The 25,452-nt window shown below is 45.2% G+C and overlaps 1 protein-coding gene and 2 long non-coding RNA genes across 5 annotated transcripts in view; 2 read left to right on the top strand and 1 right to left on the bottom strand.

Annotated features, from left to right (window-relative positions):
* LOC139054814 (uncharacterized) overlaps positions 1-25,452 on the top strand; it is a 604,407-nt gene that overhangs the window by 234,238 nt on the left and 344,717 nt on the right. The window lies entirely within an intron of this gene.
* On the bottom strand, positions 4,193-24,458 carry LOC139054813 (uncharacterized). Its single transcript, XM_070532442.1, has 6 exons — positions 24,264-24,458; positions 10,883-10,949; positions 6,794-6,860; positions 6,184-6,234; positions 5,494-5,574; positions 4,193-4,271 (listed from the first exon to the last, which is right to left on the bottom strand). The coding sequence occupies exons 1-5, from the start codon at positions 24,349-24,351 to the stop codon at positions 5,500-5,502; spliced, it is 348 nt and encodes a 115-aa protein (XP_070388543.1). The 5' UTR covers positions 24,352-24,458; the 3' UTR covers positions 4,193-4,271; positions 5,494-5,499.
* On the top strand, positions 9,362-22,498 carry LOC139054815 (uncharacterized). The gene is made up of 3 exons (XR_011511528.1): positions 9,362-9,758; positions 10,891-10,996; positions 19,729-22,498. It is a non-coding gene; the product is annotated as an uncharacterized lncRNA (long non-coding RNA).

The raw sequence follows: 25,452 nt of genomic DNA, 5'->3' as shown, positions 1-25,452 counted from the left end.
ATACCGGAAAGTGAGTCAATATCCTAACAACGCAAACTGTATCAATATATTGACGGCTCTGCTATGCTAAGCGTAACCGCAACAGAATATGTCATATGGGCCTTCCCATGTTCTTTGTATTAGGCTAGAAAAAGCTCAAATATGTGGCACAACTAAGCCACGATTTTTTACTGTATTGCAGTGAAGAAGCCCACGCCAACTGCTGCCTTTGGGGGAAATTTCCTTCCGGAAGTACAGAGGGAACAAACCAGTGCGCCAAAAGAAAAGGCGACAATACATGTGGCCACCTATCGCCCCTATCGAAAATCAAGCGCAGCGTTTCAAGGAAAGGCTCTGATATTCAGTGCTACCCCAGCCTCCAAGAGCTACGCTACATGGGGCAACAACCAGCACATGTACCTGAGCCGTTCGCGCCGTCAACTGGGGTGAAGAAGACTTGTGGAGTGACAGAGTGCAAGAAATAATCAGCGCACACATGTCATCTTTGAAGCACATAGGCAAGAACGACCGTGAGGGAATATGTGCAAATGCGACAGGACAGGCACACAAGAAAAACTGGCATGTTGCTCCAGTTTGCCGGCTCTCAGCGTCCCTTTTTAAGCGTGTGTGTCATTGCGTAAACCCGGGAAGCTTGCTGAAGACCTTGCTCTGTCGAAGTGACAGGACCGCATCTGCTCAAGCAGTGGTGTACGGAACGGTAGACGAGAAGGATGCCGTTTAGGCATACGCACTCCTTCTAAGAAGCCTAGACAGGCAGGTCACACTGCAGGAAACAGGCCTGCCTGTACACCAGGACCAATCACTGTTGGCTCCGTTCTCTAAACAGGGACAGAATATGGAGGAAGCCTGCGAAGGCGGGAAATAACAGACCATGAATATTGTTTTCAAATTCTAGAACACACGGCCATCACATGCCACAATTGGTGCGACTTTGTTGTCTGGTTTTGACCAACACGATCCACCTTCAGTGCATACACTACAGTAGCGCGTTCTGGGAGACCGAAATGCTCCCCAGCCTACATCACATTAAGAGGCATTCCCTCATGCCAGATATCCTCACAAGACGCATGAACAAGCCGCTTTACGCACCTTGTGGGACAGTATGTGCCTTACAGCATGCTGCTCAACGGTTTTTTTTGTGTTCGACCACCACGACTGCCTGGTGATGAAAACCGAAAGGATAACGGAAAAAAAAGTCGCACCGGATGCACGTGCAATATTTTGGCATCGCCTCAAAGGCAGCTGTGTGGGTCAGTGTTTTTAGCAATTTGCTTCATTTGAAAGCAGTTGCATCTTGACAGTGTCAATAAAAGCCTGAACAGTTGTATGTATATATCGTATTTTGTGTTGATGTCAGTGACAATGAGGTAATAAATAAAAAAAAGCAAATGAGGCCTAGTGGCTAGAGCAGCGGACTGCTCTGCTCGACAGCAGGGCCTCTTCGTGGGCAACACATTTTATTAAAGCGAGGCGAGCCAGGAACCTACCGACCACCCGCAATGTGTCAAGCAAGAAATAAGGCAAGCTTTCCAAATGTCAGTGCAAATAAGAAGTGGCACTACTATGTGAGCAAAAAATGCAATCGCCATTCGTTTTACATGTGCGATATTGATTGAGCGTATCGTCCCAATGCTGCTTTGTGCATCAAATGTCCCTACAGTATTTACGCATATTGTGGCAAGATCCGACAAATGGAGGAAAGCTGACCACGCTCACTTAAGCTGAATATGACTCTCCTAAAGAGAAAAGGTCTGCATGGCTGTCTATTGAAGCAGTCCATACAGCAACAGAAATGAAAGAAAATAAAAATACTGTTATGGCACACAGGAAAAACTTGCAAGGGAAAAAACAGACAATGAATGGCATGCATGTACACAGAAATAGCTTAGTTAACTTGAATGATTAGCGCTGTCCTGGATTTGCCTCAACGGAAGTTCACTTATGTCATAGCAAAGTCTATAACAAATTTTTTACGCTTAAGGATATCATGCACCTTGACACCGCAGATGCCACAAAAGTGGGATGGCATCCTTTATAGTGAAGAAAGACGCATATGACATATTTATTTTATGTTCAGGGATCCCAGTCGGGCTATTACATAAACGGGGAACATGATCAAAGATCACTTTGTCACTAATCTAAACAATTGGAACAGAGCATAAAAATGAATTCCAAAGCAGCACTGTACCAAGGTTTAAATTTTTATAGAGAAATCTTAGATTAATCAAGCAATCAGGAATGCCGTAGCAAGGGCTTCAATTATCAAAACAAATAGAGGTGCAGCAGTTCACCTGAACAAAAAGAAGAAAGCAATTATACACAAGAAAATGCTTCATGCAATTTTGAAATATTAAAGGATTGCATTCAGCGACAATTGATTCTGGTAGTATATACTATTCTGCTATAGTGTTCGACAAAAATTAGTTTTGATATAGTCAAGACATTCCACTAGACTGGAGACTATGCTACATTCTGTTAACACGAAGTGTGCTAACGAAGAACCAATAATGGGTGTAGAGAACTACCTAGAGTAACATGCCAAACTTATTGTATTAAAAGCCACGAATGCAGGCAAATAAAACAACCAAAATAACTACTTGTCAGGAGGAGCAAGTAACGCTTGTTTACATTCTCAAGAAATAGTGATTAATTTTTAAAGCCTTCAAAAAGCAACACTCCGAGCAAACAATGTTAGCCATCGACAACCCTGCTGTATATGTACGCTTGCTACGCTTGCGGGAAACGCGACACAGCCTTCTCAAGTGGTGGCGTCAACAGAACCGTAACAGCGCCCTCAAAAGCCAAATCGCAGCCATCACTACAGCTGCCGCGAAATATGACAGCCATCTCACTTGGCAGAACTGCACACATGCATGCATGAACCTCAAGGTTCATTTTACGGGGCCTCTTAGATCCCACCTAAACCAAACGAAAAAGTGAGCGCACCGTAAAACACATTCTGCTCAACTACTCTGGAACCAACTAGCAGTTCCTACAGTAACTTCAACAATATTATGTTCGGAACGCATTCCCTCCTACAGCCCTGCAACCAACCATACTAAACGAGGCGCTTGACAAGCCCTACATCATGCTAGAGCTCATGCATACTGTCAAGGAGCTCGCAAGCAAGACCACCGTAGGCCCGGAGTGCTTCACCAACAAAATACTTCGAAATCATTACAACTACCTCCAGGCACTAATCGACCACTACAAGAAACACTTGGAACCTGTCGCATGTGGTGTTTTACTAGTGGTAGTTTGAACTTGCAAAGGAAACAACACACCTTAAACACTTGCTCTGCAATATCAATTATGCTGATTGGAAATGCTCTACTTCAAATTTGGAACATCTTCACGTGCGCTATATCGCGTGTTCGACATGAACTCTTGCACATATGATGCGACGCGCCCGCTCCGCAGCTTCAGGCCTCATCTAGGTCTCGTGTTCCTCGCGAAGTGGTGGTCGGCAAACTGTGATTCCTAGTCGCAAATAAAGAAACATAAACATTCTGTCTACCATTATTACATCTCCTTCATCCATAAGGTCCAAAAACCAACTGCACTGAAGCATAGTCTTGTCAGACAGACCTAAAAGACGTGACGCATATACAGTATGCCCATCTGTTGTACACCCCAAGAGCACTTTGTAAGTGTTGTAGTGCTTATAAGTGAAAAATGTTTGCCGCTGTGCACTGAGCAATGAGTACCGCTGTATGTGAACTTCCGTTGCGCTTAGTGTTTTCGAAACCTCGAAAGGATTGTGGTAGGTATGGTTCTATAATCTCCCTTGTTGGCATTTGCACTTTCGCTTCCAGCTCAAGCTTAAGAAAATTGAAATGCAGCTGACATGGCTTGCGGGCGTTAAACAGTTGCGAGCTACCTCTTCTCCAGGCATGCCAGTTTTCAGCCGCACGAGCACCATGAAAAACTGTGGTTCAATTTCACGTTCCAGCGGCCAGCCAGGAACTTTGCTGGTAGCCCTCTTTCTGCACCCCATTACGACATTTTACTGGCTCGGAGCTCAAAGTACTGAAAGAGGCTTCGGAAGACGTAATTGGGCAGGCCAATATGGTAGGGACACTTCTTGGCTGACATATTGATGACATTTAAAGTCAAGATCCTTGTGTTGGCTTCATCAAGCTTCATTTGGAGCCAAATATTCTTTCTTTCTAGAGAAGCACTTTTTTGGTGTTGCAGTGCTCTTTCTGTCTGAACACCCTGCGCATCACTGCTCATCGAAGCACTTGGGTAGCTGGTCCTCGTCTGGGAACCTATGATAATGGCATAGAAAGATATAATAAAACTACTTAAGTCACATAAGCAGTCAATAGAGGAAAGGGAGCGTTGCTGGTAAATTAACACCGGGTCACAACAGCTACGTTACAATAACATTTATTTAGTTGAGTAGTCCAATGAGCTATGTTGACTAATCCGGAGGCTAAAACCATTGTTTAATTTGAACACAACATTTCACATGTAATTTTCTGATGCTTTTATTAAATTTCTTGGTGCAAGCTTTCAAGGCAGATATAAGCTACAGAGTAGTATCTAAAGCACCTAGAAAGTTGATCAAATCAAGGCACTGAATCAAACTCATAGCTGCGAACATTTACTGTAAAAGAAGGCACGATGATAGTGGAGGTATAGCCTTATGATTAAATTACTGCAGTGGCCTACCAATCACTTCTGTTAGCAACGTCACAGGAGCTGTGCCTTGTCAAGTAAGATTCATTTTCATGTCACCTGAAAAGATATAGCGTAGTTTAGGTCATTCATATCGTTGTGCTGATGATATGCAATTTTCGCATAAAATACGAAAAACCGAAAATGTCAGCGCTGTCTTGCAATTTGCCTTATTACATACTTAAGAATGGATGGCTGCCCGTGTACCGTGCATTGGGTGCATGTTTAAGAACACCAGGTGGTCAAAGTTAATTCGGTGTCCTCTACTATGGCGTGCTTCATAATCATATCGTGGTTTCGGCACGGAAAAATCAACAAAGGACTGCCATTGCCTGCGGCTAATTTTAGTTAGTTGTATACTAAAAAATAAAACGGGCCATCGCCATATTGCACTTTAAGTTTCCTTGATTTTTCCCAATTTTTCCGTATGTTTTGATAAGAACTGCTTGCTGATTGGAGCAAGGGCAAATGACTTTTACAGCACCATTATATTTTCCTAATACTTCCAAGTTGGGACAAAAACTATCCCATTTGACTCAGCCATGAATAAAACGACCATCAATACCAATCAGATGCGAAGAAGTTGACCTGTGTATTCAGCTAATAACCTTATTTATAAGATGCAACCCGTCTGCTTCGCCATATAAGCTTCGAAGCGATTTCCCTGATTAGAAAGGCCAGGCTTAATACTTGTCACTTATTCATCCACAAATGACAAGATTCCTTGTTTTACAAATTTCCATACGAATAGGCACCCTATACGTACCGCGGCAAGCATGAAGTGCTGCAAGGCAGCAGCCTTATTCTCACCATTTCCTAGTGGTTCCTGTGCAGGCACATCCTCTGCGGGCGCGCCTGCGCTTCCAGAAGGGTCAACAGGCAGCTGAGGTTCTGCAAATAAATATAGAAGTCTCAATGAAATTAAGGAACAGACACTGCTGTATGTGCAGCTAACCATACCAGCGACCACTTTTCTTGTTAACTATTTCTATCAGTTCCACACTTTGAGCACAAACAGCAATTTGCATCCAAGTTAACTTTCTGTACCGTTAAGTTAGCCATGTGACATGGTACACATTATACCCTAATGACACACAGCACTAGACTTTTATTCCTCAAAAAGTTACACATTAAATACAAAAGTGACATCTGCACATATCTACTTACAGTGAATATCGACTTATAATAATGCACTTGACTTTGCCGTTCCATAAGAACCTATTATGGAGTAAGAATAGTCAATGAGGTCGAGGTTTTGACGGAAGCCCGTCTGGTCGGGAGGCATCATGAAGAAGGGTAAAAAGAAGGACACCGACCACTGAATGAATACAAGAAAAGAAAAGACGTTTCGGCTCCCCTGACGGGAGCCTTGTTCACAAACGATTGTGAACAAGGCTCCCGTCAGGGGAGCCGAAACGTCTTTTCTTTTCTTGTATTCATTCAGTGGTCGGTGTCCTTCTTTTTACCCTTCTTCAAGAATAGTCAATGAAGCATGCTCACCTTGAATGACTGCAGCAGGCTTTGCGCTCCTTGGTACAGCCGCGGGATCCGCTAGGACACAGATTTCAAGCGCAGATCTATCAATGAAAAGCTTACCATCCTTTAAGAGCAAGTTGAGATAAAATTTGTTATACCAGGCGAATCGATAAATATGTCACAGACAAAGCTGATCAATAATGTGACCATTTTAGAGGAAGGATGATGTAAATTCCTGGTGTGCGTACAAATCAGCGCGTGCAGCTGTGGCGCCAAGCTTTAGTTCAGGAGTGCAAGCGGAACAATCGCTTGCAGTCCAGCGTCGCAGAAGCAGATCACGGCAGAGTAAAGCTACCAGAGCAGCAACCCGCGGCCAGCTGAACCGGTAGTTGAAAAGTGCATCTCTACGTAGCGCTGCTTAACTGCAGCGGTGAAGAATGGGCACACACGTATACGCACGTGCACATTCTTCGCCGCTGCAGTAAGGCGTATAACCTGCTCGAACGCCCTATTTATTAAGTGGCGTTCGGCATCACTTCCTTCTGTTAGCGCGGCTTACTTTCGTAACACACAGACGCATTGCACACACACGACACAGATGTGAGGTGTGGCGAAAGCAAAGGAGGCAACTTACATCTGCTCTCCTGCGTTCTTGCAGCAGAGTTGTGTCGCCGAGCATCGCGGCGTCGCTGACAGCTTTCCTGTACGTAAATAGAGTAGGCAGGTACACTGTAAACAAAAGTTAGCCGACATTTGGGTTTTTGCGGCTCATGAGCTTTGAAGACTACCTTGCTCCAGAAAATTACTCTGGCATGGGGCAGTAAAATGCGTTACATTACATCGTTTTACTACCATCTCTGAGAAACGTAGTAAAAGGATGTCATGAGCCGGCTTTACGACGTACAGAGTTTTAGATCACGTGACCAAAAACCATCTATTGAGAGTTTAAAACCACGTGATCTGGAACCAACCTGAAGATCACGTGATTAAATACTGCCACTTTACTCCCCAAGGTTGCAAGCTCCGCCCAATCCAGTTAAGCCTACGCTCGGCGACAGGCACGGCCGCGGCAGGAATGGCAAAGATCGATGCCGTGGCGGTGCATCCACCAGCGGAACGGCAGAACGTTGGAAACTTGGAACGTATGTACTACATACGTCGCGTAAGATGTGTCTCAAGTGGACGCGGCTTCCTGCCGGCGCGCCGCCCGTTGCACGACCGACGAGCCGATCGACTGCATTGCGTCAGTGCGAACTCATCGAAAAATAATGTTCCGATTCCGCTCTGCACGGCGAACCGGCGTGGCCATGCTCGCATTCAGCGACAAAAATCGCCTCAAGAATCGTTCCTGGACCGATCCTCTCTACGGCAGGTAAATATCTTGCCGTTCGCGAGGGATACCGCCATCGGCCGGCAGCCTACAAACGGCGAGTTGTCGCGTCTGCTGCTCCGGCCGGAAGCAAGCGTGTCGGTCAAAGTTCATTGCCAAGCACAAGCCCACTTTTTCATGCTTCTACGAGCGAGAAAACGACTGTCTCTTGTCCACTTTGAAGCTGTGAACGGAATCGTCACGACCCACTGTAGCACAAAATAAACAAAACGTTGGTTAGTTGTAGTGACAGTCAATGGAAAGCCTCACGCACTAGAAATAGATGCGATCATGTCGAGCGGGCTCACCAATTCAAGGTGAGGGCACATAATCTCGTAAACACGACAGCTAGCGCTGTAGGAAGCGTGTATACGAGCGGTGATCATGAATTTGTGCCCAGTAGGCGTCAAAGAAGCCCGTAGGCCATCCACCATTGCAAGCAGACGGTGCTGCACGGACGGCGCGCTGATGGGCTCGTGTTCGCCAACTAAAGCGGGAGACACACGGTCCGAATCGGTGTCCGATCCGGCATCCGACGCGCCTGGGAATCGAGGTGTTTTGCCGTGCCGAAGCGCCGGATCGGACGTCCGGCGTGCGACAAACCGGGCAAACTTACCGGGCAAATTTTCATCGTCCGATGTGTCCGACAACCGCACACTCCGCACCGTCGTTTGGCCGCAGCTGATGTGACGTTCTCTGACGTTCCCTCCAACGAGGCGGCGCTGGCAGGCCGGTTTCTCGCCGTCTTCTTTTTTTTTTTTTCCCCTTGCCTGCTGCAGTTTGTTGCCGGCACGAAATAGTTACCAGTTCAAGAAAGTTACCTCGAACATGTGCTTATGATGCAAAACAGCGCCTAGTACACTAGCACTAAGCTACCGTCGAAATGGGAGCCGCGACGCGAGGGCCTTTCCGCGGACAAACAGCACACACCGATCTCTATGCACCGACCGTCCGAGTGAGGCTGCTCGCTTCGCTTGCACGTTTGCCCTTCGCAACGACTGCGTCGAGTAAACCAATTGTATTTGATTACGGGCTACCTAAGTGCACAGCGTTAATTGTTTTGGCAAAAATAAGCCCTCTTCATCGAGCTCGGGCTGAATCAAGTGCCGTCGGCCGCAGCGTCCGCCTAGCTATGCCTGCCGGCCGTATCGCTGGCTGTTACCGGAGCCGTCAGTGGACAACGCGCCGTCGTTAAGTGTTCTGTCACTTGCAGGGGCATAATGTTATTGACAGTGTTCACGTAAAGCGAAGCAGTGTTGTGCAGAGTTTTTATATTGCGTTTCTCGACGTGAATCTAAACTCAAGCTGGGGAGGGGGGAGGGGGGCTGGATCTGGGCGGAGCTTACGCGCCGCTCGACCGTTCGGATACACGCACGTTGGATCGGACGCCGAATCGTACCGTGTGTCCCCTGCTTAAAGCTCGCTCATGGTTCGGCGTTAGTCCCTGTATATTCTTTATAAATAAGGAAGCCTACCTAGGCACTGTAAACCCAACAATTGGGGCCTCAATGCCTGCCCTCCTCCCAGCTACAGTTTCGTTTGAGCGACAAAGTCTGATTTCGAAGGCCGTGCTTTTGCAAACTGCACGCGACTGAAGCGGTTGCGAATCTTGAAGGCGACATCCGCTTCGTTTTTTTTTATACATATACACTACATTTTCTTAAACTTCGTATAAAAAAGTGCATATTTATAGAAAGTTAACACTTTTGGACTCAAGAAATTTGTTAAAGTGTCCCTACCGATTGTTGTTAGGAAAAACACGTAATTTTCTCATTTACGACACATTTTTCTAAAAACCGCAGAGGGGCGCCACTGCAGTATTTGTTTGGTCGACATACCACGTTGGTTGTCGTAAATGCACATTACAGTAAGGCGGTATTTGAGATATTTTAGAAGTGCCTAGACAAAATGTGCTCCTTGTCATGTGCAGTAACCATCGCAAACCCTCCGGACTCGTGTAACGCCGTTAGTTCGCCGTGTGTTTCGTGCTATCTATCAGTGTCGACAGTGAGTGTCTTACTACAGCGCCCGTCCGAGATGCCTTTGTTCTCCCGCGCTCTCGTGAAAAGTCTGGTACTGGAGCTTCGAATCGTAGTGTATGGAAGGCTGTTGAAGGTTGTGCTTTTGTGGAGCTGGAGTTCATCGGAAGTTCTACAGTGCTTGCGCCAGAAAGACGTCGGTGCCTCGGTACCTTAGAGACGAAGGAGCGTTGGCCAAGTCTTTTTGAAAGGTAAGCAAGTTTGGCCCTTGCGCGCATTCTTGAACTTATGATTTACGTAATGAACGTTGTGTATCTAGCTAGAGCAAAGCGCTTTCTGATCGTAGGTTGGCCGTCTTGCTGTGCACATTTAGCAAGCAATTTCACGAAGGCTTCCTCTGATGTTACAGCGTACTTGCATTCTGCTGTAAGATATATGCTACCCGCCTTGATTGCTATGCCTGAATGGGCACACAATTATGAAAACACTGAAAGTTGCTGTTCGTTCGGTAGTTTTCTGGCAAGAAGTTATTCGTTATATATGCATTCCCTCATGTACAGTACATGTGTAATGTATCCGTTGATGTATCATGGGCTTCGCGCGTTGGCACACGATTCCTATGTTTGACGCTTAAGCGGATAGAAGCTTGTATGAAGATTTTTGTATGTATACAGTTTGGTTTGGAGGACCACGTCGCGAGAACCTGTGTATTGTTTATGTTCTTGAGTGTCTTCGCGTATTTGTCTTCTATGTTGCAAACCCGACATAGGCCGATATTACAGTAACGAAGTTTATTTTTAATCCAGACATTTCAGACACCGGCCTTTAAGAAAGACATAGACCAACCAATTCTTACGAACGGGATGCCAGCTCTTGCAATCGTAGGTTATACGGTAGTGCGTAATAAAGTAAGGACTGCGATTTTGTAGCGATACTTACCCCTCGATTCTATACCACTCTTGTCGCCCACCGCAAACGGCCGGCTGTTCCAGTACGTAGCACGGGCCGGGGCGGCGGTCAGACCACTAACGAATAACGAAAAGGAATAGCATCGCTACAAAATCGCGATCTAGCTTTCAGAATGCTTTTCATGTGCTCAATATTTTTGTTTAATCCAATGCGCCACGTTTTACTGCATATATGAGTTTTGTTTTTGATTGTCCTGGTAGCCTGTTGTTGCTGCTTTCGTTCCTTCCTGAAACTTCACTTGTTACAAAATATCAGTGTAACTTCCTTAGATATAACAAAGAGACATTTGTGCAACCAGGCGCAAATTCATGCAGCTGGCTGTGTGAGGCTCTCTTTGCAATTCCACATGACACTGGTAAATCACAAATTCCCAGGTTCACAGCACAATAAATTAAACATTTCTTACTTTTGAAGGCTATGCGGATTCTGGAGGCATCCCTGCATCGAGCAGGAACCTGCTGCACTGCTGGAAGCTGGACAGCACGACAATAAAGCATGTGATCTGTGCGCTTTCTCAAAGGTGCGTACAAAACTGGTGCTGCCTTTCGAGTTGTAGGATACATTTGTGTTATATGCAATCATTTTACTGTATTGCCATTTTCAGGATTTCTAGTGGCTGATTACGAATTTTATGTTTTGGTGGAGTGCCCTCAGTTTAATGAATTTACCTAAAGTAGCCTCCTCTGAGTTAAATATAATTGGGTGCTTGAGTAATTATGCCTTATATACTCCATATAGACTATATTAATCTAGCCAAAATGCCTTTTTAAGAACCATGAATTGAGGTTTCGTGCCTTGAATAATGTGCTCTAGAGTGTCTAGAAAAATGCGTTGTACCACCTAAAGACATAGTTTACGGAAAAGTGCCTTAAGCAATGCTTTCGCACAAAAGTTGTATCATCAAGAGTTTCAGAGAAGCCTGTGTGGTCGGTATGAAACATGACAAAGACAGACATAGACCAACCAAATACAACATTAAAAGCAATACATTTTGGCTTCCATATGGAAGCCTTGTTCACAATAAGGCTAAAAAAAGTGGAAGTGCATATTTAATTAAGTAAGTTTTAGCATTAGATGGGCGTGGGCTCCTTGGTTTCAGATAAACGTGTGTCCTGTTGATTGCATCTCCAGGGAATCCGGGTACAGGCATGGCTTCCAATTTCTTTCCTGGCCGATTATGCTAGACACTATCCAGTCACTATTGTGTTTAGTCATTGCTGCATGCTCTGCCAAAGCATTTGATGCCACTCTTTTCTCATCCACATCGTTCTGATGTTGGCGTAGCCATTGCTTAAAGTTGCCCATTGCTCTAATGTAGATAGTATTCATATACACATGTTATGTTTCAAAGGTCAGAATGCATGTCAGTAAAATTTTTGATACGGTTTGTTACTGAGATGGCTACCTCGTTGGTTTAACATGGCTTGTCACTGGGATTGCTCTCTTGTTTGTTTAGCTTCTTGTCGGGTTCTTATGGATTTGATTTTGTGCACAATGAGATGTTACACACACACCTTGCATATACATGAAAAAAAGGTTTACAACAGAGATAACATATATGCATGGGCATATATATGTGTCAATAAAATACTCGAGCCTCATTTCTGCCTACAGAAAAAGAAGTTATTTCTCCTCGAGGGCTGGACTGCTTGCAATAATGAACCTCCAAGAAAAGGTTTTCTCTAATCCGTATTTTTGATATCTAAATGCTTATGTGGCATGTACAAACTGCTTGCATCAATTTCTCATTGGGATGAGTGGTCTAAATTTTAAATTTGAGTAATAATTGCAATAAGTAACTCATTTCACCTGTCTTCTAATGACTCTAAAATTCTATGCTTCTACCTTGCCAAACCTTTTATGAAATTAGTTTGATGAGGCCCAATATACAGGGCTTTCTAAATTGAAGGTATCAGTACCTATCAGTACCGGGGTTTGATTGTGAACAACACAATCAAACCCCGGCCCTCAGTCCCCAGCAGCTGCGAAGCAACTGACCACGGCGGCGGTCAGACCTGCGACGCTGCAGAGGGTGCTAAGAATCACTGGCTCCGGACAGGCCGCCATTGGAATATGAACCTGGCAACGTTTAACGCTAGTACGTTATCTAGTGAGGAGAGTCTAGCAGTGCTATTGGAGGTATTAGAGGGCAGTAAATGGGATATAATAGGGCTCAGCGAAGTTAGGAGGCCAAAAGAAGCATATACAGTGCTAAAAAGCGGGCACGTCCTGTGCTACCGGGGCTTAGAAGAGAGAAGGGAACTAGGCGTCGGATTCCTGATTAATAAGAATATAGCTGGTAACATACAGGAATTCTATAGCATTAACGAGAGGGTGGCAGGTCTTGTTGTGAAACTTAATAAGAGGTACAAAATGAAGATTGTACAGGTCTACGCCCCTACATCCGGTCATGATGACCAGGAAGTCGAAAGCTTCTATGAAGACGTGGAATCGGCGATGGGTAGAGTGAAAACTAAATACACTATACTAATGGGTGACTTTAATGCCAAGGTAAGCAAAAAGCAGGCTGGAGACAAGGCAGTGGGGGAATATGGCATAGGCACTAGGAATATCAGGGGGGAGTTATTGGTAGAGTTTGCGGAACAGAATAATATGAGGATAATGAATACCTTCTTCCGCAAACGGGATAGCCGAAAGTGGACGTGGAGGGGCCCGAACGGCGAGACTAGAAATGAAATAGACTTCATACTCTGCGCTAACCCTGGCATCATAAAAGATGTGGACGTGCTCGGCAAGGTGCGCTGCAGTGACCACAGGATGGTAAGAACTCGAATTAGCCTAGATCTGAGAAGGGAACGGAAGAAACTGGTACATAAGAAGCCGATCAATGAGTTAGCGGTAAGAGGGAAAATAGAGCAATTCCAGATCAAGCTACAGAACAGGTATTCGGCTTTAACTCGGGAAGAGGACCTTAGTGTTGAAGCAATGAACGACAATCTTGTGGACATCATTAAGGAGTGTGCAATGGAAGTCGGTGGTAACTCCGTTAGGCAGGATACCAGTAAACTATCGCAGGAGACGAAAGATCTGATCAAGAAACGCCAATGTATGAAAGCCTCTAACCCTACAGCTAGAATAGAACTGGCAGAACTTTCGAAGTTAATCAACAAGCGTAAGACAGCTGACATAAGGAAGTATAATATGGATAGAATTGAACATGCTCTCAGGAACGGAGGAAGCCTAAAAACAGTGAAGAAGAAACTAGGAATTGGCAAGAATCAGATGTATGCGTTAAGAGACAAAGCCGGCAATGTCATTACTAATATGGATGAGATAGTACAAGTGGCTGAGGAGTTCTATAGAGATTTCTACAGTATCAGTGCCACCCACGACGATAATGGAAGAGAAAATAGTCTAGAGGAATTCGAAATCCCACAGGTAACGCCGGAAGAAGTAAAGAAAGCCTTGGGAGATATGCAAAGGGGGAAGGCAGCTGGGGAGGATCAGGTAACAGCAGATTTGTTGAAGGATGGTGGGCAGATTGTTCTAGAGAAACTGGCCACCCTGTATACGCAATGCCTCATAACGTCGAGCGTACCGGAATCTTGGAAAAATGCTAACATAATCCTAATCCATAAGAAAGGGGACGCCAAAGACTTGAAAAATTATAGACCAATCAGCTTACTGTCCGTTGCCTACAAACTATTTACTAAGGTAATCGCAAATAGAATCAGGAACACCTTAGACTTCTGTCAAGCAAAGGACCAGGCAGGATTCCGTAAAGGCCACTCAACAATAGATCATATTCACACTATCAATCAGGTGATAGAGAAATGTGCGGAATATAACCAACCCTTATATATAGCTTTCATTGATTACGAGAAAGCATTTGATTCTGTCGAAACCTCAGCAGTCATGGAGGCATTACGGAATCAGGGTGTAGACGAGCCATATGTAAAAATACTGAAAAATATCTATAGCGGCTCCACAGCCACCATAGTCCTCCATAAAGAAAGCAACAAAATCCCAATAAAGAAAGGCATCAGGCAGGGAGATACGATCTCTCCAATGCTATTCACAGCGTGTTTACAGGAGGTATTCAGAGACCTGGATTGGGAAGAAATGGGGATAAAAGTTAATGGAGAATACCTTAGTAACTTGCGATTCGCTGATGATATTGCTTTGTTTAGTAACTCAGGGGACCACCTGCAATGCATGCTCACTGATCTGGAGAGGCAAAGCAGAAGAGTGGGTCTAAAAATTAATCTGCAGAAAACTAAAGTAATGTTTAACAGTCTCGGAAGAGAACAGCAGTTTACAATAGGTAGCGAGGCTCTGGAAGCGGTAAGGGAATACATCTACTTAGGGCAGGTAGTGACTGCGGATCCGGATCATGAGACAGAAATAATCAGAAGAATAAAAATGGGCTGGGGTGCGTTTGGCAGGCATTCTCAGATCATGAACAGCAGGTTGCCATTATCCCTCAAGAGAAAAGTGTATAATAGCTGTGTCTTACCAGTACTCACCTACGGGGCAGAAACCTGGAGGCTTACGAAAAGGGTTCTACTCAAATTGAGGACGACGCAACGAGCTATGGAAAGAAGAATGGTAGGTGTAACGTTAAGGGATAAGAAAAGAGCAGATTGGGTGAGGGAACAAACGCGAGTTAATGACATCTTAGTTGAAATCAAGAAAAAGAAATGGGCATGGGCAGGACATGTAATGAGGAGGGAAGATAACCGATGGTCATTAAGGGTTACGGACTGGATTCCAAGGGAAGGGAAGCGTAGCAGGGGACGGCAGAAAGTTAGGTGGGCGGATGAGATTAAGAAGTTTGCAGGGACGGCATGGCCACAATGAGTACATGACCGGAGTTGTTGGAGAACTATGGGAGAGGCCTTTGCCCTGCAGTGGGCGTAACCAGGCTGATGATGATGATGAGTACCTATTAAAGACTGTGCTAACTAAGAAAATGCTGCTTGTGTATGTGGTTTATTCATTTCTCAGACAGAAGCTTTACACCCAAGTGCAGTCAGTAAATCGAAAACAATTGCGTCTTGTTCAATAGTTCTCGAGCACTTGTGCGTCACTATAGTCGGATACAAATTTAGAAAAAAGGGGAGGCCCCGCCCAGATGAATGAAGCGCGACGTCCGATTGCCTCCACGACTAAAATAATCCCGCTCAAAAAATCGTGCTTAGGAAACGCGCAATTCTCAGTATAAATAAAGACTTTGATGACTGGTTTAGTAGAGCTCTCATGTGCTACAGCACATGCCAGATCGCAACAGAAAAATAACCCCGTGCCTTCCACAACGCTGCCCGTCGTCTGCTCTTTAGCTTCATTGCAAGTGGCAAAAGTAGAAAGAGCAACTCTGCATGGCATTTGTGCTTGTTTACATGTACACGGCACATTTACTACTCCTGTTCCGAGCTTCAAATGAATCAGTTGCTACTGAACAAGTACTTATATAAAACAATGTATTTATCGCAACCATTACAAACCCAAGATGCTCAGTGTCAGCGAAAGCGCCGTGTTAAAGCTGAGGAGGGAGGTCAGAGCTTCGCATATTTTGGATGGCAAACTATCGACGCCCTCACGAAAACGCCCACAAAATGTGGAGAAAAGAAGAAGCAGCACGAAGTAGAACACGTGTGCGCTGAGGTCGTGTGCACGATTTCTTTCACCAAAACGAGATACCGACGATCGAGAAGATCACTAACGAGTTCTCGAAGCGTATATTGTGTTATGTTTGTGCCCTGGGATTTGCCTGACGGAAGGCCAGTGCTATGGTTTGTCGACCGTCGAGGCAGCATTCATCCCCGCATGGTGCCTGCCTGCTTCGGACACGACTACGTGCACGGCTCGAGTTTCCTCGCGGCTGCACGGCGTCCACGATGGAAGCAGCCACCGGATCACGGACTGCTATTCGGCCCCTCCCTGTCCCGGCAGCAATGCACCCCCCCCCCTCCTTTCTCCGGCGGCGCCCACACCACAAACGACTCCCGCTGTGTTTGGGACAGTTTCCAAAGGAGGGCTGTGTTTCGACCCGGTGCCTTGCAGTTGGTTCCCTTTGTCCTATGCGGGCCACAAAACTTGCCCGGCGCACCATTCTGACCAACTGCCAAATCGTCCTGACGCCGCAGCGCGGTTCAAGGAAGCGCCGGCCACCAAGAGCGGCGTTAGGACCCCGGAGGCTGCCCAGACCCTCTCTCTCACGACCTTGTTTTGTCCTTGGGGACTCTCTGGGGGATCTTTGGACTGAGGGGTGTTATTTAAGCAGCTTGCAGCTGCTCTGTTGGTCTCTGTCCTGATAACGACGACAACATGTAAACATTGTATAAAGAATTATTCGCAGAGAAAACCCTCCTCGTCTCTGACTCTGCATGAAGCGAGGTCCAGACCTCCTGCCAGCCACACATACCTCGGCAAACGCAACAATGGATCTCCCATCACTGAAGCGGTGTACTGTGTGTCAAGCACAGCAGCCAAGCATTCTCCCGTGACCTATCAAATAAATAAGCGGTTCATTTGATGACATATTCCTTCTAATGGAAGCCCAATTCTGAAAAAGCAACGACCTGCACAGATCATGCTAAGTATAAGTGTTGGCATGGAAACGTGCTGAAATGCCGGAAAATCTGAATGCAAATGCAGTTATTAACTCCGAATAACTATGTGGGGCCCGAAATGCTCATTCGGGCAGCCACTGTCCAGCTTCACACGAAAAAGCAGTAGTCAACCTGAATGAAATTGACAGCCACTCTTAGCAGCCTGCACGCCAAAGCACATTGTGCTTTGCGTGCAGTTGTGCTGCCCCTACTGTTTTTTCCAGCCCGTTGAGATGAATAATGCCAATGTCAGAAGGCCGAAAATACTCTAGTGGGCAGCCACCTATGAGCATGACGGGCCCTGTGATGAAATAACAGTCATCAGGGCATGCTTCAAAGGCACCTTTAGCTGGCTGCACGTCAAAGCCCAGTCAAGCCGTCACCACTGTTGGTGAAACGGCAGCAACCAATGCGACAGTGACAGCCACTGTTGGCAGCTTGCATGCAAACACACATTCATGTGGTGGCATTGTTTATTTTGGTTACCTGGCCTAGGCAAGTAATGCGAATAAGAGAACAATTATCAAACATCATTAGCTTAGTTATGCCCAATATACTCAGTCGGGTAGCTATTAATAGCAGTAGTCGAGGGCACGCTTGAAAGGCACCATTAGCAGTCTGCACGTCAAATCAGTCATACCGCAGCCATTGTTGTATTTATTTATCTGACCGGGCAAGTAACACCAATGTAAGCACAATTATTCACCCTGAATAGCTCTGCTAGCATTGTGCTAAAAAATGCTGAGTGAAGTTGAATTTGTTTTATTGAGGCAATTATTTAATTTACAAGCCATCGGCATGTCGATCAATGGCCAGGTTCAGACAATGTCATTTGTGAAGTAATAAATGGTGAAAGTTGCAAAAGCTCTCAGTGCACTGCTTTGCCGGGCTCCATTCACTGAACAATGTCTTTGCAACGGTGAAAGCGTCAGACAGAAATCACACCCCGCTGCACATTGTTATTCGTGCTGAAAATTTTCGCCATCATATGTGATAGGCAGCGAAACCGTTTGTTTACTAAGACTGAATGCATGAAAAATGCAACAGCATAGCAAGGTGTTTCACAATATGCAGCCTTTCATGTGCACTTCTGGCTAGCTGCCACATGCACTGACGCATAAACGTGAGCAGAGGTAAGAGGCAAAGTTGCTGTGCAAACCACATGACGCTTTTAAGAAAATGTATCTCTAAACCTTTATGTTTTGATAGGCGATCAAAATATGTTTTGAGCAAGTTGGTTAATCACATTGCAGCAACAATACAAGAAACAAGGACAGAAAACGCAGCGAGTAGGCAGATTGAGAAGACGAGGTAGACCAGTGAGAAAGGTCTTAATGAGATGGAAGAGGCCAGTCCTGCAGTTTACAGGAGTTAGTGCTTTGAATGAGATTGGCTAATGAAAATGTGTAAGGACTTTACTGAACGAAAACTATCAAAAACAAATGCTAATATAAAATAAAAGGACAAATATGAGTAAGTGCAAACACGCATGGAAGCAGGAACGCTGGCAACACAACTTATGCGTGACTGTGCCACAGCACGCATTCTACAGCTTGCGTGCGCGGTGAGCACTGGTGGAAAGAAATCAATCGACGGTGCTATACACAACGCTCGAACACCGCCATTAGACGCTCGGCTATCTCACTGTTGACAATGATCACTCACGCTAAGTTGACGGCGACGAATCTTTGCATTGGAGGCTTCTTTGTCAAATATTTTCTGTTGAGACGCTCGTAGGTTTGTTTCACGCGCGCACACTTTTCTAATTTCTCCTCAGAATGGTTTTGCTCCATCACTTTACCCCGTCCGACGAAAAATGCAGCGACATGGTACACGAACTCACCCGCCGCTGACAGCAGGCACCAGACTTTGGCAAACTTTTCTTGTCTTAACTTCACTCAGGAGCGAAATAAAAAAGACATGAAACAAACAGGCAGGATGTGTGTTTGCAGCAATCACCGAGGTATCCTATTTTCAGGCAAAGCGTAGCGCAGCATCAGCGATGCTCGCTGCAATGTTTCTTCGCCGGATCACGGCTTAGAATAAACGCACGCGGCACAGATGCCGCATTGTAAGCTCGCAGTAATATTTCCGGCATGATAGACAATGACAAACAGATTGGGAATTCACTGTGACGAGGCATTGACACGCACAGCTGACGCGACTTGGCCCAGTTCGAAGCCTGGGCGGCCATCTTCGACGGCGGGCCACCAGCCGTCCGGTGCATGACGTCAGTCCAGAGTGCGCACCCATTAGTGTATGCTCGTGTGCATCCGCCTCGGAGGAGTAAAGGCCCCTGTTTTCTAAAGTTGTATCCGACTATAATTGAGCACAGCTTGACCCTTGGCCTAATACTAAATCAGGCTTGAAGCTTTCAATGTGTGCTAACCGCTAGAACAGCACCAGATTTCATTCTGTGCCAAGGGGTGGAACGCATTTGCTTAGAGCTAGGCAGATGAATGTCTTTCTTTTGCATTGAAGTTCCCAATACTTTCTAGTCTTAGGTGAAAGTACACAGCTCAGCACAACGCATGTATGGTATACGTAAGGGTACATTGTTCTTTAAACCGTATCAACAAGAAGCAGCTACTTCCATTTTTGCAAACCTTACCTTATTTCCTAACCTTTCCTTGATCAAAAGTGTAGAAAATTAATCTGTGCTTGTTCTGTTGTTTCACAGGTAGACATCGGCGACGGTGTATATGTTGAAAAGGGCCTGCTGAAGAGGCTGCGCCTGGATGCTAACAACTCGGGCTTTCAGTTTGCGGGGGGCCTCCTTAAGGCTCCTTTTACAAAAGAAGAGGTTGAAGGGAGGCGCTACACATGGATGCGCAGCGATTGTTTGTGACAGCGTCACTGCTGGCAGGCCTGGCCTGCCTTTTCGCTTTGTTCTGGGTCTTCCACGTTATCTACTCGAAAAAGGCCCACAGGATTTTGACATTTATTGAGCACTGCTTTCTGGATTTTCGCTACACAAAGCCGCAGGTGAAAGCATTGGATTTAGTCAATTTTTACAAGAACTATTGCTAGGCAAAAAAATTTTCAGATGCATATCCTCAAGAAAGTTTCTGTCAAAATTATTTTGCCTAACAAAAGCACTCGTGGGTTCTGTGGCTGACAGGTTGCCCAAGCAATGTAGCACAGTGCTTGCTTTAAAGGGACACGAAAAAGAAAATTTATTTGAGCTTTATTAGATCATTCTTCTACAACACCGAAAAAACAACTCCCACCATGAGAATTGGCTTGATAAGCCAGATAACTTGCAAAAACGAAAACCGGTGTCGCCACCACCACCTTATAGTTCCTGCACCAGCTCTCTGTGATATGGAATTTGACGGTGTCTGTTCGGGTCTAGCTAATGTTCTACTGGCCAATATTGATGAATTCTGTTGTAAAGGTGTCAAAGAATATACTTAGTTGAAGTATGACTCCACACTGATGTGCGGGCACTGCATAAAACTTGAAAAATGAAAGTTAAATCTTCATTTTCTCATCTAATAATCCGCTTATTGCCACAATGTTCATGAATACAGTTCTGAAAGATTGTTTTATCGGTCTAAAATGATTTACTGTTTCACTTTAGTATTTCTGTAATGGACCTTCAGCAACAAAATGTGTGTTAGTATTACACAGGTATTCTCAGCGGGGGCAAAAGCACCAGCAGCATGCTCAATGATTCTGTACCAACTGATAACTTGAAGGATATCCTGTGCCACTAGGGTTAGGCCAACGTGGCTCTGTGTTAATCACCACAAGTGTATTATGCAAAACTTAATGGCCCAGAAATTGGTAATTCAGGAGGGAGTTGAATTAGCTATTTTTTTTCTTTATCATGGACTTCTCACATTACACTTTGTCACAATGCATTCACTTTAAAGTAACTGTGGAGAATAAGGTGGTTTGGTATTCAGACATGCCTTCTGTGTGTAAACAGTGTTAGATGAGCAATACAAAGATACACCATAGATGCTGACTGGCAACATGAAGGGGTTTGAGGGCAGCTACAAATATACATCCTTGTAGTCGTACCTATAGCACCATGTTCAATTTGTCACACAAGCATATGGCATCCATCACAACTGCATGCCTAGAAACGGACAAGGGCAACACACTCAATTCCCTTTTAGTCTATCTAAGAAGCACTACAATTTTTAGGCAACGAAATTGAAATCTGGCTTGTACCCATAAGTACTGCAATACAGTTGTGCAACATGTTCCTCTAGTGTGGAAAAAGGGCTGCATATGTTTTCTTTGAGCACAAGGGGGAGTGGTATCAGTTAGAGCCCCTCCATCCACGTGCCACTGCCGCTTTCTTAAGTAGCGACAACCTTTGTTGTGCGCCGCCTTTTCCCCTCACACCAAATCCGGTCCCAGCATTTCCAGTTTAAAAGTTTCCGCTTCCGGCGTTACCGCTTCGTGAAGTTGTGCTGCGGGAATTTCCGCTTTGACTGCCGATGGTGAGACGCCCACGCGTGCTTAGCAGAGCTGTGGGAGTCACCATGAGAAGAATGCAAAGGCGACAAGCTGTTGTATTCCGCTGAAGTAGTAATTCGTGGTCGCTGTTTTCTAAATGCACGAAAAACGGCAGTGGTCTCCAAGCGCCCAGGCACTACATTCCACTGTACGTTGTCTCTCGTGGCACAACCCGTCGCAGGTTGACGCGAAACAGCGAACACAATCAGATCGCTGATTGCAATAGGCGGTGGTACTTGGATGGAATCGCATTCACAGTTTAAACCGCAGCTGGTGCAATTAAAGCCTCTCCATCGACGCGAAAGTAAACAACGTTAAGAAAAACATAGTGTTACTTCCACTCGGAACAGGAAGCTGCAGCTACGGAAATTCCGCTTGACACCGGAAGCTAAGGGGGTGAGTGGCAGAGGAGCGTGGAGGAAGAGGGTAGGTTGGCGGTACTTAACCTGGTCGGCGGAAACGTGTATGGAGGGGCTTTAGTATCAGTTAATGGCTGTTTTCACATATATGTTTTGTCGTGTGTATTAGCAATCACCATTTTCCTTATCTGAGTGAGGTCATCTTTTAGAAAGTTTGAAAGTTTATAGAACATGTTGCTCATGGTTGTTGCAGTTTTCTTCCTAACTATCCATTCATTGCACTGTGCACCCATGTCTTGGGCAACTAGCTGTTTGAAGGTCAGTATGCTATCGATGGGTCTAATGGTAATCTCTAGTGCCCTCTCATTTGCTTGTTGCAATACTGAAGAGTTTTGTATATTGTGTCACTTGTTTATTTTCACTGTACTTTAGTTTCACTACATCTTGAATGTGTTGTGATAGTTTTTCTTTTGCAATGAAAGATATGGTGGACAGTTGCCAACACTAATGTGATAGTATGAATGCTTGCTGTATTTATCACGATTGTTTCATTTCGCTGGGGCACTAATGGTCATTAGCAGCAGATGCTAGCTGCCCTTAAGTGCAATGTTTTTATGTTGCATAGTATTGTTCATGAGCCATTGAATGCACTGCACGCGCATGTTGTGGACAACTGCCTGTTTGAAGAAATTGTCTGCATATTCAGTGGGTCTAATGTGAACATCTCTACTACTGACTTAGCTTCACTACATCTTGAATGTGTTGTGATAGTTTTTATTTTGCTGTGACAGATGTGGTGGGCAGTTGCCAGCACTAATGTGATAGTACGAATGCTTGCTGTATTTACCACATGGTTGTTTCATTTCGTCTGAGGCACTAGTGGCCGTTAGCAGCAGATGTCATGTGGCCTTATGTGCAATATTTTTATGTTGCATAGTTTTGTCCATAATCATCTATTGAATGCACTGCAGACCCATGTTCTGGACAACTGCCCGTTTGATGGAATGATCTGCATTTTCAGTGTGTCTAATGTGAACATCTCTAGTACTGCCTCTGTATTTGTGAGTTAGATTTTGTATTGTGTGTCATTTTGTTTTCACTGTGCTTTAGTTTCACTACATCGTGAATGCGTTGATAGTTTTCCTTTTGCAGTGAGAGATATGGTGGGCAGTGGCCGGCACTAATATGATAGTACGAATGCTTGCTGTATTTACCACATGGTTGTTTCATTTTGTCTAACGCAGTAATGGCCATTAGCAGCAGATGCCATTTGGCCTTAAGTGCAATATTTTTATGTTGCATAGTTATGTTCATACTAATCCATTGAATGCACTGCACACCCATGTTCTGGACAACTGCCTGTTTAAAGGAATGACCTGCATATTCAGTGGGTTTTATGTGAACGTCTCTAGTACTGACTGTATATTTATCAGTTAGATTTTATATTGTGTGTTGCTTGTTTTCACTGTACTTTAGTGGGATTGCACATTGAATGTGTTGTGATGTATTTTATTTTGCTATGAGAGATCTAATGGGCAGTTACCAACCCCCAGTCTGTGTGTTAGTACAAATATTTATTATGCTTATCACAGCATTTTATAAGGCTATAGTTTTGTGATGATTAACTCATGCCTGACTTTTTTATGAGAAACATGTCAGAACTAATAAACAATCCCTCATGCTTGGGGTCCATGAAATCATCTTTGTAATCTTTCAATTGCCTTCGAAATATTTCCACATCAGGTCCAAGAAACTCCAGAACGGGCTTGAAAAATTACTCTCGGAAAGAACCGAGAAAACCTGATGAACGAGGTAAAAAAATACTCCGAGATCAGCTCCAACAAACCACAGAATGGGCTTGAAAAATTACTCTCAGGTAGAGCTACGAAACCTTGATAACGAGGTAAGAAAATACCCCGACATCAGTACCAACAAACTCGAGAATAGGCCTAAAAATAACTCCCTGGAATAGCCTAGAAAACTGGATGAATGAGGTAAAAAAATACTCCCACATCAGACTCAAGAAACTCGCGAATGGGCTTGAAAAATAACTCTCAGGAATAGCCGCTAGAACTTCGTTATGGCAGTAAAAATATAGTCCCACTATCGTCCCTAAAAACCTTCCCACAGATTAAAAAATTACTCTCGTTTCTACATACAAAAACCTTGGTCAGCATGGTAGTAAATTTTTACCTCGACTGGTACGTAGTAAAAAAAACCCAGAAACGGGAATGCGATACAGGACGAGCGGTTTACTCCCGTTTCGCGTTATTTTTGTTTAGTGTGTAGGCTGGGTGCATATAGTGGACTTCGACGGCCGGCCTGCATTTGTAGACGCGATAAGTACGTAAAGGTTGAACATTAAAGGCTTTATCACACTTACCTGTGATAAAATGCGCGCCACAGATCCTAGAACGCACTGGTGGCTGCCACGGCGTGCCGTCCGGGTTCAGCCGCTTCACCGCTGCCATCCACAAGCTTCTCCCCTCAGCATTAACCTTCGCGGTTGGAAATCGGAAGAAATTACTTCTTCCCCTTCGATAATAATAGCTTGTGCAGCCGAAATCGACACAGTTGGCCGGCATGTCACGGTTCCGGGCTCGTGAGGCACGTAACACTACCGAGGGCTGCCCGAGCTACCCACTGTGCTTTCCAACCACGAAGCTGGCGCTCACGACGCGCCGCCCTGGCCGGTTTTAGCACATGCGCAGTCGCGCTTCTGCGAGTGGTCAATTGTTCATGATATCTGAGAGGGTTCAGCAGCATTATCATTGCCTCACATGGCACATCGCATCGTGGCAGAGGTGTTAAACTTTAATTGAATTATGGGCTGGGCGTGGCAAAACCACGATCGGATCATTAGGCACGCCATAGTGGAGGATTATGGATTAATTTTGACACGTTGTTGTTTATTAACGTGCAGATGAAATCTGAATGCACTAGGGTGTTTCTATTTCGCTGCCGTCAAAATGCGGCTTCCATGGTTGGGATTGAACCCGCCACCTCGAGCGATACCATAGTCGTAAAGCTACCGCGGCGAGCAGTGTTGATTCGACGACGCCCGACCACTTCCGTAGTGTCGCATAGACCCTACGGTGTTTGAATGCGATTTCGCGCCTGCACGCCCTACGTGAGTTGTCCGCTTGACAGATTCGCACGGTGTTTATTGTTCAGAAACAGCAGAAGCGTACGGTACCGTACCTTCAGTACCAGTACCGTACCGCAACCGCTGTTTCCTTGCCTTCTCACGTCAGATTTCCCTCTCCCACCTTGACCCCCTGTATGGGTACTACGAAAGTGGCAAGGCTCTTATTCACTCCTTTCGCGACTGCGTCGGCTGCACCCCATTCTCTGCCTCCTCTCCCCCTCCTGTCAACAGATCTATCCACGTCCCTTGTGGACTTGCACGTTAGTAGAAAGGTGAGCGCTGCAGTTTCGGCAATGCTGTTGATGGAGGTCAGCGATAATTTCAGCAGTCAAAAGGCTACTGTGGCGACACCTACGGAGGTCCAAAGGGCATTGTGCACATGCTACTCGATGGAAAAGTCCAAAAGAGTTTCTCGCGTCGTCTT

Source organism: Dermacentor albipictus, chromosome 1 (assembly GCF_038994185.2).
Source record: "Dermacentor albipictus isolate Rhodes 1998 colony chromosome 1, USDA_Dalb.pri_finalv2, whole genome shotgun sequence".
In the NCBI taxonomy this organism is placed as follows: domain Eukaryota; kingdom Metazoa; phylum Arthropoda; class Arachnida; order Ixodida; family Ixodidae; genus Dermacentor; species Dermacentor albipictus.
This window is presented reverse-complemented; position numbering and strand designations above follow the sequence as displayed.